This window comes from Ursus americanus, chromosome 15 (assembly GCF_024610735.1).
Source record: "Ursus americanus isolate L20-20 chromosome 15, mUrsAme1.1.p, whole genome shotgun sequence".
Classification (NCBI taxonomy): Eukaryota; Metazoa; Chordata; class Mammalia; order Carnivora; family Ursidae; genus Ursus; species Ursus americanus.
In genome coordinates, this window is record NC_142141.1 from 23,204,097 (window position 1) to 23,217,255 (window position 13,159).

The 13,159-nt window shown below is 37.8% G+C and overlaps 1 protein-coding gene across 3 annotated transcripts in view; it reads right to left on the minus strand.

Moving 5' to 3' along the window:
* Positions 1 to 13,159, minus strand: part of G3BP1 (G3BP stress granule assembly factor 1) — a 37,493-nt gene that overhangs the window by 11,283 nt on the left and 13,051 nt on the right. For all 3 annotated transcript variants that reach the window (XM_045815356.2, XM_045815355.2, XM_087867839.1), the window contains exons 3-10: positions 8,629 to 8,710; positions 7,913 to 8,086; positions 5,665 to 5,755; positions 3,946 to 4,039; positions 2,300 to 2,501; positions 980 to 1,081; positions 430 to 541; positions 99 to 227 (exon numbers count right to left, since the gene is read on the minus strand). In XM_045815356.2, coding sequence (XP_045671312.2) covers positions 99 to 227; positions 430 to 541; positions 980 to 1,081; positions 2,300 to 2,501; positions 3,946 to 4,039; positions 5,665 to 5,755; positions 7,913 to 8,086; positions 8,629 to 8,710 — 986 coding nt within the window. The remainder of the gene's footprint in view (positions 1 to 98; positions 228 to 429; positions 542 to 979; positions 1,082 to 2,299; positions 2,502 to 3,945; positions 4,040 to 5,664; positions 5,756 to 7,912; positions 8,087 to 8,628; positions 8,711 to 13,159) is intronic.

Consider the following 13,159-nt stretch of genomic DNA (forward strand, 5'->3'; position numbering starts at 1 on the left):
TCACCTCCCACTCGTTCTCGAAAATCACTCTTGTTCTTGCTCTCAAATAAAGTCTTTAAAAAAATGTATAAATTTTAAATAAATAAATCTCAACCCACTCTGAAAAAAATCTTTAAGCTCCGATTTGTCCACTTCATGTGGCAGATTGCCAATGAAAAGTTGGTGACTATCAGGGTGTCTCACAATTCTTCGGGGTTCAACATCACCTTGCTCACCAGCCTCACGGACTTAAACAAAAACAGCAATGAAAGACAGAGAAAGACATTTTTCAGTGACTATTTCATTCAATAATTTTTTCCCCACCCCTCAACCCAGGTAATTCCATTAGCTCCAGAATTGTTTAAAGTAGAAAATATCAACCACCCCTCAGAAACAAGCTCTCACCTCAAATTCCCCCAAACTAAAGAAGTCACCCTTCTGAGCTCTTACTTGGTCTAGGGCCCCTCTGGGGAGGAATATTTATTCGTTGTTCTCGCACTCTTTGATCCCTCTGAGGCCTCTGCGGTGGAATCTGAGATTCAGGCTTAGACTCCGGACGAGGCTGAAAAATTTGTAAGTCAACTTCTGTGTAAAAACGAAGCAAGCTTATCTTTTTTCTTGTAGTTTCTCAGCTAACAGTAAGATTTAAAAGAGAAAATGACAGGGGCGCCTGGGTGGCTGTCGGCTGAGCATCTGACTCTTGATTTTAGTTCAGGTCATGATCTCAGGGTCCTGCGATCGAGCCTGATGTGGGGCTCTGCACTCAGTGCAGAGTGGGCTTGTCCCTGTCCCTTCCCTTGCGCAAGTGCATGCTAGCGTTCTCTCTCAAATAAATAAATCTAGAAGAGAAAATGATGATTCTCTCACAAAAGAAATTGTTAAAACCACCTTATACTCCTCTCTGCAAGATGTACCAGCTCCCACATTCTCTAAACCTGTGTGAAACCAAATTACATGAAATACAAGTAAATGTGCCTAATATACAAGCTTAGAAACTCACCTGTGAAGCTGGTACTTTAACAACATGAGGTGGTATCCCAGTAACTGGAACAGCTCCACTGGGTGGAAGGTTTTTACTGGTCACAGATGCCCAAGAAAATGTCTAAGGAAACAACAACATTAGTTGATTACCCATATCAAAACAATATAAATGCTATTAATTCTTCATTTCTTGTACATATGAATCACATTTTCACAGGATAGAGTTTGTAAGTATCTCGAGATTCCTTTTCTCCCCCTACTTACAAATTTAGTACTAAAATTCCCTGGGACTAGTCATCAAGTACAGCAAAATACGAAAGGTTTAGAATCTTAAGAAGCTCCTTTCACTCAATTTCAAGTTTGTGAATCAAAGAAAATTCTCTCCTCCAAAATCAGCTCTTCCTATGTTTCCCCCAACTGATGGTACAAACATCAATTCAGTAACATCAACTTTAGAATTACCTTGGACACTTTTTCAACCCATTATCAAACTTACCAAATCTTGCTATTTACCTCATTATCTTCACTGCCACAACCCTAATCCCAGGTTATCAGTATTTCTCTCCAGGACTACTACAATAGCCACTTAATTAGTCATTCCTTCCCAATCCAGCCAACCTACTTTCTATCTGCTAGCTGAAGTTATTTCACATTTCTCTTTCCTACTCACCTAATCACTGCCAGAGAGACACCAAGAACACTGTTTAACCAATAGTCCCCATACCTAGAACAATGCCTAGCACAGAAGCACTTGAATTAACTATTACATAAATGACACAGGAACCCTGACCCCATAAATAACACATTAAAACATATTCCTTCACAGAGCAAACGTAAAGATTCTGTGATTTCAGTTAACATCACCCTGATGAGACTCAGGACTAACTGAAAAGCTTCAAACTTTTGAAATCAAGCGTTCTAATTAAAAGAGTAGCTATATTTCAATAGTTTCTTTCTACTTCTACTGTAAAGTTATCCTCAATTAGATTTCAGGAAAAAAAAGCAGGAAGAAATCTATATAGACGATCACTTATTGGTTGTAACAAGCATGTCGTAATTTGAAACAAAATATTTTAAAAATGAGGGGTTATTAATATGGTGATAAAATAACACCTGAAATTTCTGGTCTAATAAAAAGTATTTAAGTTTCCTTGGGAGAGGAGGAGAGTTACTTCTAGAAAAGAACATGCATCTTACTTCTTATCTGAGGTATGGCTCAAAATGTAACAGGTTTCCCTGAACCAAAAAAATGTACCTACAAAAGTCAACATAACAATAATAAAGGAAAAGATCTTAAAAAATCAACCAGAAACAGCAACAATAAAGACATACTACATACCCTCAAGTCTTCCTGTACTGTCTGCGCGATGTCCGTAGGTGCTGGGGAAGAACTCTTCTGCGCATCCTCGGGAGCAGTGTCTTCCAACACTGGCTCAGACTTTTCCTCTTGGATTTCAGACACAGGTTCTTGCTCGGGTTCGGGTTCAGGATCTGGCTCTGGTTCAGCAACAGGTTCCTCTAAATGTTCTTCCAAGTCATTGCTTTCATGGGAAAATTTGAGAAATATCATTCTGCCTCTACTGATTTAGCAAGAAATTCCCAAGTACTTATTAACTATAGAGATCTGAACCAAAAAATAGCTCCCTCTCTCCAAAAAAAGATCCAGGAATTCCATCTCTGAATATTAAAACAGGATTTTTTAGAAGAGCACTCGAGGAGCAAATCTTAGCTGCAATCAGATTTGCTAAATTCTGATAAGCAAATACATCAAAATAGATCAAAATGAACCAAATCATGGTTTCTGTTACAATCCCAAAACTCATAATTTACCTACCACACACAACAAAAGACTAATGGGCTGCGGGGAAGGGGAGGAAGAGTTTTTCAATGGGTACAGTTTTAGTTTTGCAAGATGAAAAGTTCTAGAGATTTGTTGCACGACTATGTGCATATAAACATTACCACACAGTGCACTTGAAAATGGTTAAGGAGGTAAATTTTATGTTACGCAATTTTTACCATCAAAAAGCTCCTCATAATAAAGAAATCACAAATAATTTTAGAGAAAAAAAGACATTAGTTACGATTCAGAATACTAGCTTTTTTTTTTTTTTTAAAGAGTTTATTTATTTATGTGACAGAGAGACAGCCAGCGAGAGAGGGAACACAAGCAGGGGGAGTGGGAGAGGAAGAAGCAGGCTTCCAGCGGAGGAGCCCGATGTGGGACTCGATCCCAGAACGCCAGGATCACGCCCTGAGCCGAAGGCAGCTGCCTAACAACTGCACTACCCAGGCGTCCCCAGAATACTAGCTCTTAAAACTTCCACATGAATCACAAGAAATGTTGGTTAATGTTGCAGCTCCCCTCCCCCCGAAATTCTAACTTGGCATGTTTGTGGTGGGACAACAGATTATTTTCAACCAGCAACCCAGGTGAATAATGTGGGTTAGTCCATCGCCACATCTTGAGAAACACATGAAAATATCCTTTAAGCACTAAATACTAACACTAAGGGTGTCGTATCACATGGCAACAAGTAAATATTCATTTCTATTCCTATCAAACAGATTTCTGTTCTGGAAACGGAGGAAAAAACACAGCTTAAGACAGTCACACCTTTAGGTCTGAGTTAATTATTGAAATTAACTGCTATTTAATTCATGTCTGAATTTCTATCCATTTATGCCTGATTTTTAAAGAAGTCCTTGAACATATTTATTTCCCCCCCAAAGCACTTAATGCAATGCCCTGATGTATTAAATACTTGATAAGAAATCCCAAAATCTATTTTTCACTTACTGCCAACCAAATTATAATATTTTTCTTAACTCAGAGATATCAAAAGCAAAACCTTTCTTCTAGGAAATTACTGTTATATTCTGAGATAATTCTGAGAGAATATACGACTGCCCTCCAACAAAGGGAAAGATGACACAACCCAAATTCTCATGCAGCTCTGGACAGATGAACAAAGTTTTTCTTACCTGACAGTCTGATCATAGAAAGTTCCAGAATCATCAGGTACCACCTCAGGTGTCTGCTGTCTTTCTTCAGGTTCCTCTACCTCTTCCTCAGATTCTGTATTAAAAAAAAAAAAAATTTTTCAAGTAATTAGTGCTTAATTCTCAAATACAGATGACCCCTGAACAAGAGGGTCTGAACTGTACAAGACCGCTTATATGCAGAGTTTTCTTGATAAATACAGTACAGTTTTGTAAATGTATTTTCTCTCCCTTATAATTTTAATAGTATTTCCTCCTCCTTTTCTCTAGCTTAAAGAATACAGTATATAGGGGCGCCTGGATGGCACAGCGGTTAAGCGTCTGCCTTCGGCTCAGGGCGTGATCCTGGCGTTCTGGGATGGAGCCCCACATCGGGCTCCTCTGCTATGAGCCTGCTTCTTCCTCTCCCACTCCCCCTGCTTGTGTTCCCTCTCTCGCTGGCTGTCCCTATCTCTGTCAAATAAAAATAAAATCTTAAAAAAAAAAAAAAAATACAGTATATAATACATATACAAAATATGTGTTAACTGACCATTTATAGTATCAGTAAAGCTTCCAGTCAACAGTAGACTATTAGTAATTAAGTTTTTGTACAGTCAAAAGCTATACAGGGATTTTCAACTGCGTGGGGGGGGGGGGTGAGTGCCCCTAAACCCCATGTTGTTCAAAGGTCAGTTTTATATTCACTTTCACAATGCTCATCATGATCAAAAAAGTAATGAGGTGGGTGGAGGTATGGGTTAAATACGTGTTGGGGATTAAGATGTGTACTTGTTGTGATAAGCACTAGGTGTTGTACGGAAGTGTAGAATCACTTTATCTTATACACGAAACTAAAAAAAAAGTAATGAAATAAGCGCACGCGCGCGCACACACACACACATATATATAAATAAAGCACAGCAATTTGGTAGTATCACGGCAAAGGCTTTTAAGGACAGAATTAAGACTATTATAGTGTTTGGGTTAAAAACACAGGCGTCTGAGGTGATACCGCCCATAATCCAGTGCAGGCTCTACCACCTAAGTAGCTATACAGTATCAGGCAAATTTCTTCTCTGTGTCTCAGTGCCCTAATCCATTAAATGAGAATAGTACTTAAAGTACTTATTTATAAGCCTGCTGTATTACACAATAAACATAAAGCACTTAGAATCATTTCAGCCATAGAGAAAACACTAATATACTAATTATTATTAGTGTTTAGAGACAATTTGTCATGGGTTTCTCATGTATCTGCACATCTTACAACTAAGGCAATGGCTACCCTTTCTTTCAAAAATCTATGGAGCAAACAGCCTCAGAAAAATAGTGTCTCCCTCCAGGGCAAAGGTCAGGTATGTTTACTGCCCGTTATAAAAGATTTTGATTCCTTAAACTTAGGGTTCCACCCCTACAATGCACCCCACTCCAACGCAGGTATCATCTGGACTTCGTTGTGTCCTGTGGAAATTATGACAATAATGCTTAACACTGTTGCAGTGAGTAACTATGTACTACTGACTTAGGAGTTTTAGGTCTTCCATGAAACAGGCTAACCTATTAGCTCCAGGTAGGTTAAAAACTCAGACCCTTGCTCAGTCTTTGACAATTAGAAGTTATTAATGAAGAATACAGAGTATAATAAAAACATTCAAGAAATCCATACTCTCTTCAAGTCAACCTGATGCCATCAAAAATAAATTTAGACAAGTAACTTACCCTCCTGAGGCTCAGTGACAAAGCCACCAAAGACCTCATCTTGGTATCTGAAGATATCATTGTGAACGTAGAACTTATTTGCAACAGAGCCCTGAAATGCCAACAAAAACTTTTTATTTATTCAGCAGACTTTCAAAAAGCCAAATCACCCTACACCGGTGGTTCTCAACTAAGGAAAATACTGCACCATGAGAAGACATCTGGCAGTATCTGGAGAGATTTCACTTTTCACATGGGGGAGTGCAACTGATCCTATTGAGAAGAGGGCAGGGATGCTGCGAAACAACCCACAATGCACAGAACAGCCAGCCACAAGAAAATTATTCAGCCCAAAATGTTAGTAACACCAAGGATGAAAAACCCTGCTCTACATTACAGCCATTAAAAACTACACTCAAATATACTGCTTCCTTAAAATACCAGCAGACAGATATCCAAACACTGGTAAAGATCTAAATATGTAAGATGACGCACACCTCCAATCATTTTTTGAACAGTATATATTATCAATTGCAGCAGGTATTTAAAATTCCCTTAATCTGTATCCAACAATATTGATACGAGCACCCAACAGTGGTAGAGCTGAAAAGGTCTGCCCACACTAGGTAGAAGACACACGGAGTATAAATTCAACTATGTCATTAACTAGCTTGTCTCCCCATCTTTAAAAAAAAAAAATGTTACCACCTTACAGCTTTGAGTGTTAGTATTTGCTTTGAGACAGCTCATTAACAATGCATCATACTAAGGTAATGTTAGATTCTTCCCCTTTAATGGGAAAAGGAACTTTAAGCAAACTGGAAACTGATAATCATATCCCACATGACTCTTTGTATAGTTAGAAGTCCATCAAGTTTTACACTACAGATAATCTAAGCCATCCTCTAAAACTCATGACTAAAATGAAACATATTTTTCAAAAAGACAATCAAGTTATTCTAAGAGTAAAAGGATAGGGGTTTTAGATTCATCATTCTGAACAGAAATTATCTTAAGGATAATGTTAGAGACACATCTAATCGCTACTGAGCCATTTCCACATGCTTATGCAGATAGTCCTGACTCTGTTCAGTCTGCACTAGTCAGAGAGTACAAATATAATTATTCAACATAAACCTGTGGCCCTTTCATGATGAGCATGGTAACTAAGAAGAACCAGGGCTCCTTGAGGAAACAATAGATTCCAGAACAGGGGCTGGGGCTAGAGCAAGGAAAGACCAAGATGAGCCTGAAACATCTTGGTACACAAAAGTTATAAAGTGCTCCCTTTGCCAAAAACAACAGAAGCCAGCTTGAAGGAGCTCAGACTTAACAGATCTGGGACATTTTAGACATGAAGTTAATTAGTGAGTTAAATCCATTAAATAGACAAAGACTCCAAAAATAACAGCAGATACAAAGTGGAGTACTTTACTGTAAAATGTCAACTAATGAATACCAAATGATAGAAATAATCACCATTTCTAACCATCACTCCAGCAAGAATGCAAAAACTACCAAAGTTTTTGCACAGTCTCAAAGACAGCAACCACTATTTACAATTAAGAAAAATAAAAATGCTAATTTCACAGTGGCAAAACATGGTGACCATCACCTTAACTAAATAATCAATTGTTAACATCACTAATAGACAGGACTGACAAAATGACATCTAGCGCCCTCCTAATGTGAGGCAGTGAAGGACTAATGTGTGTATAATCTGAATCTAATCATTAAGAAATATCAGACAATTCAAACTGAGATATTCTACAAAGTACTTTGATTGTGCTCTTCAAAAATGTCAATGCCGTGAAAAAACAAAAATTAGAGAATTACTGCACATTAAAGGAGACTGAAGAGACATGACAGCTGTATTATATTACATGTAATCCTGGATTTAATCTTGAACCAGGAAAAAAAAAAAATACCATAATACATTATTGGGACAATCACCAAAAATATGGGCTACAGATTGCTAACTGCATTAACATCAGTACTTTCTAAATTTGATACCTGTACTGTGTTATGAAAGAGTATTCCTTACACTTAGGAAATGCTCACTGAAGTACCTACGGATGACCAGGCATGATGTCTCCAACCTATTTTCAAATGGTTCTGAATTAAAATGACAGGTAAACAGAAAAACTGTTGGCAGTGGTTCTAGGTAAGGAGTATGAATTATTGTTCTATTATTACAACTTTTCTTTAAGTCTGAAGTCTCAAATGAATAGTTTCTAAAAAGATATGCATAACCTTTCTTTTATCATACCTCAGGAGCAAGCACAAATGTCTGCATGAATCTCCTCAAAGCCTGGTTGTTATTAGAGAGCAACCCCATCACCTGGACCACTACACCATCATTCAGAGTGGCATGAGCATCAACATGGCGAATCTTAGTGTGGCAATTGGTAAAGTTTTGTGACATCACTTTCCTATGGATCTCCTAAGGAATCAAGGCAAGAGTTAATGACGTAAAATTGACACAATCTCCAACAACAAAGAACTTCCTAATACAACACAAGTAGAGAGATTTTGCTTGTTTAAATTACAAACTACACAGCCCCTACTCTAATTTGCCTTAGAACAGTTTATTCCCAGTGACCACCTTGAGCTTTTTAAAACTGTCCTGAATTGACATACCTAAAAAATGTTTACAGTAAATGATCCCCATGCTAAAACAAATTACCTCCTAAACAAAAAACTTTCAGAATACATCACTCAAAATGAACAAACGTGACACCACCCTAAGCTTTCCAAGGGCTATAGTATTTACAGTTACTGAATACCAAAATTTCTAAAACGTGACACCACCCTAAGCTTTCCAAGGGCTATAGTATTTACAGTTACTGAATACCAAAATTTCTAAAAAAGAAATAAAAAATGTGATCTTTAAGTATCAGTAAATTTACTAAATATGTATCTGCCCCAATTGCATGGATTATTTTCTAGCTGCATAACAACCTACAGAAAGCTTGGGATGCTTACTTTCTGTCCATAGACAGCATCTGCTGGCTTTCCATTTGAATCCAATCCCCCATGGACATATGAAGAGTTCTTTCCATAAAATCTGAAAAACAGAGAGATAATTTGTCACTTTCAAGTAGCCTAAGACTAGATACTTACTTTTCATGTTTGGTATCCACTTGCTTCACTGACAGACTCCCGGAAGCAAGATGAGTTTTTTCATTTCTGTATGCAATCATAGATCTACCCACTTCATGTCACTCAATATTTGCTGAACGGAAATAGATTTGGTCAATGAGGCAGAACACTTATTTTATAAGACATAAGCTCCAGATTTCAGAGAAGGATGATTGTGTTGGGAAAGATCTTGTAGTTCATGTCAGGAAGGCTTCTTAGAATGAAACAGAAGTTCCTGTTTTCACTCTAGAAGAAAACAGGCAGTTTTGATACAGGTAAGGGTATCTATACTCTCCCCATTGGCTTGGAGAATCCAATCCTTTTATGTATCTAAGAATGCACATGAGGGGTTTCCATTAAAAACCCAGTAACAGGGGAGCCTGGGTGGCTCATTTAAGTCTGACTATTGATCTCAGCTCAGGTCTTGATCTCAGGGTCATGAGAGTTCAAGCCCCACACTGGGCTCCATGCTGGGCACGGAGCCTACTTAAAATAAAAACTCAGTAACTCATGCAGGTGAGGTTTTAAGAGTAATTTTTAAAAATTTCTACTGATGCATTAAGAGCTTCAAACTTTAATTCCCCATAGCTTTAATCCACCTATTCCCTCAAGTGTTTTGTTTTCATTTTAATACTGCGTCAGAAAACCTGGCACAGACAAAACCAAAGTGCCCCAACGCACAGATAACTGCTATTAGAATTTCTTGATAACTATACTACAGGTATACAACTTTTCACAGATCAATCTATACATGTCATTCGACATCCCGATTCTACCTGCCCCGCCTGACCCACAGATACCCCAAGGGTACCCTGCAAATTTTAAAGTTATTGAAAGGCTGCATGTCAGCCAGTGAATCAGTTCACTGCTGGCTAATCCACTTTTTATCACAGGTATACCTCAGAGACACGTAAGTTCGGTTCCAGACCCACGCAATAAAAAGAATACTGACATAAATGGAGTCAAAAATTTTTTTGGTTTTCCAATGCATATAAAAGTTATGTCTACACTATAGTCTGTTAAGTGTGAATTAGCATTTTTTTTAAAGATTTTATTTATTTATTCGATAGAGATACAGACAGCCAGCGAGAGAGGGAACACAAGCAGGGGGAGTGGGAGAGGAAGAAGCAGGCTCATAGCGGAAGAGCCTGATGTGGGACTCGATCCCATAATGCCCTGAGCCGAAGGCAGATGCTTAACCGCTGTGCCACCCAGGCGCCCCTGCAATAGCATTTCTATAAAAACAGTGTACATAACTTAATTAAAAAACACTTAATTGCTAAAAAAAAAAAAAAAAAAAAAAAAAAAGCTAACCCTCACTTGAGCTTTCAGGGAGTCCTAATCTTTTTTGCTGGTGGAGGGTCTTACCTCAGTGTGGATGGCTGCTGACTGATCAGGGTGGTGGATGCAGAAGTCTGGGGTGGCCATGCCAATTTCTTAAAGACAACAATGAAGCTTTCCCCCCATCGATTGACTCGTCCTTTCACTAACAATTTCTCTATAGCATATGATGCTGTTTGACAGCATTTTATTCAGAGAACTTCTTTCAAAATTAGGAGTTAATCCTCTCAGTTAACCCTGACACTGTTTTAACAACTCAATCTATGTAATATCCTATCATGTTGTCATTTCAACAATCTTCACAGCGTCTTCACCAATAGATTCCATTTCAAGAAACCACTTTCTTTGCTCATCCGTAAGCAATTCCTCATCTGTTAAAGTCTTACCATGAGATCACAGCAATTCAGTCCCATCTTCAGACTCCATTTCTCATTCTTGTTCTCTTGCTATTTCTACCTCATCTGCAGTTACTTCCTCCACTGAAGTTTTGGACCCCTCAAAATCATCCATGAGGGCTGGAATCAACTTCTTCTCAACTCCTGTTCATCTTGATATTTTGACATGTTCCTACGAATCACTTCCAACAATACAAGGCTGTTTCACCTACACTGAAAATCTGTTGTGTAATGTAGCCACCGTCATGAATTACTTAGCTAGATCTTCTGAAGAACTTGCTGCAGCTTCCACATCAGTACTTGCTGCTTCACCTTGCACTTTATTTTATGGAGACAGCTTCTTCCCTTAAACCTCAGGAATCAACTTGTCTGGTAGCTTCAAACTCTACTGCAGCTGCTGCTTCACCTCTGCCAGCCTTCACAGAATTGAAGAGTGAGGGCCCTGCTCTGGATTAGGCTTTGGCTTAATGGAATGTTGTGGCTTGTTCAATCTTCAAACTACTCAAACTTTCTCCATATCCACAATAAAGCTGCTCTGCTTTTCATCCACTCGGTTTGTTCATTCGAGTAGCAGTTTTAATTTCAAAAACTTTTCTTTGCACTCAAGAACTTAGCTAACTGGCCCAAGAGGCCTAGCTTTTGGCCTATTCCAGCTTTCAACATTCCCTCCTCATTAAGCTTACTTCCAGCTTTTGATGTGAAGGAAGAGACATGGGACTCTTCCTTTCACTTAACAGTTAAAAGCCATTGTAATAAGGTTAAATAACTGGCCTAATTTCAATATTGTCGTGTCTCGGAATAGGGAGAGAGATGGGGTACAGCCTGGCGGTGGAGGAGTCAGAAGACATGAAACATTTAATGAACATTAAGTTCACAGTCTTATATGGATGAGTATGAGCCCCAATATAATTGTAACAACAGAGATTACTGATCACAGATTACCATTAACAAATATAATAATGAAAAAGTTTGAAATATTGTGAGAATTACCAAAATGTGACAAAGATACAAAGTAAGCAAATGTTGGAAAAATGGCACCAATAAACTTGCTCCACCTAAGATTACCACAAACCTGTAATTTGCAAAAAATATCTGCAAAGCACCTTAAAGCAAAACACAATAAAATGAGATATGCTTGTATATCTAAGCTGTACTTGAGATAAAATGTAAAAAAAAAAAAAAAAAAAGAGGTGTTGGAGTCAATAAATACCAGTATTGACGAGAAATACATTAATTCACTTAGTTATCTTTCAACTCCTGCTCCTTTTCAAATTCCAAACTTACCTAACCTCTGAGGACACAGAATCAAATTTTGACATAAAACACAAAAATAAGAAAAAAGGGAAAAGGCTGAATGAAAACCTGTTCAATCACTTAATAATGTCAACACCAGCAAATTTTTAACCCCTTACCATCTTTATCTACAAAGTAAAGTTATCCTAAGAAAGTCTTACTAAAGGTTTTTGTAAAGATCAATAGGAAACAGGTGAAAGCATTTGGAAAATTGTAAAGCCTTAAAAAAAAAACACACAAGGTGTTTTCCATTTTCGGAGCAAGGACTCAAAACAAATTTTTAATTTTTCTTTTGCACCCAATGAGCATATAATGTCCAATATGCAAGTTGATCAAAGTATAGAGGAAAATAGTCTGGTCCAGCAAATACACATTTTAGAATCTCTAAGCAATATTCTAGGAGCGCCTAGATGGCACAGTCGGTAAACGTCCAACTCTTGGTTTCAGCCCAGGTTGTGATCTCAGGGTCATGAAATCGAGCCCTGAATCCAGTGCCACACTCAGCTCGGAGTCTGCTTAGGACTCCCCCGCACCCCCGCCAACGCCCCTGCATGCATGTGCACACTCTCACTCTAATAAAATACATCTTTAAAAAAAAAGAACTTATTCAAAGTCCACATAAACAGACATATTTATAGTCCTGTATAACGCAGGACTGTTTCTAAGAGGAAATAATGAAAGCAACCAACAAATTCATCACTGGGGGTTAAAGTATGCTATATCTCTATAAAATAAAAACTATGTGGATACTAAAATTAATGTGATACATGTAGTACCCTTAAAGAGGATCCCAGATCATCAAGTAAAAAAGCTACAAGTGGGACGCCTAGGTGGCTCAGTCGGTTAACTGTCTGTTCTGCTTTTGACTCAGGTCATCATCTCATCTCAGGGTCCTAGAATCGAGCACCACATGAGGCTCCCTGCTCAGCAGGGAGTCTGCTTCTCCCTCTCCCCCAGTTTGTACTCGCTAGCTCTCTCTCAAATAAGTAAATAAAATCTTAAAAAAAAAAAAAAGCTAAAAGACAGTATGTAAAAAATGTTTGCATATACAGAAAAAAATTGTAAACATGTTTTACTAAAGCTTTCCACGTTTATTTCATAACTAAATTTGTAAGCCTATACCATTTGCACTGAAGTTTCCCCAATTTTTAAAAACATCAACACAAAAATATTACAGGAATAATCTTCAACACATTCTTACTAAATATTCATGATTCACCAAAAAACAGCACAAAAAAACAGAAACAAAAGCATAAATACTATACCTTTACATTTTCAGACACTATTTAATGTGTAAGTTTAGATAACTTAGTCTAATTTCTTTCTACTTGTATATTCTATTTAAA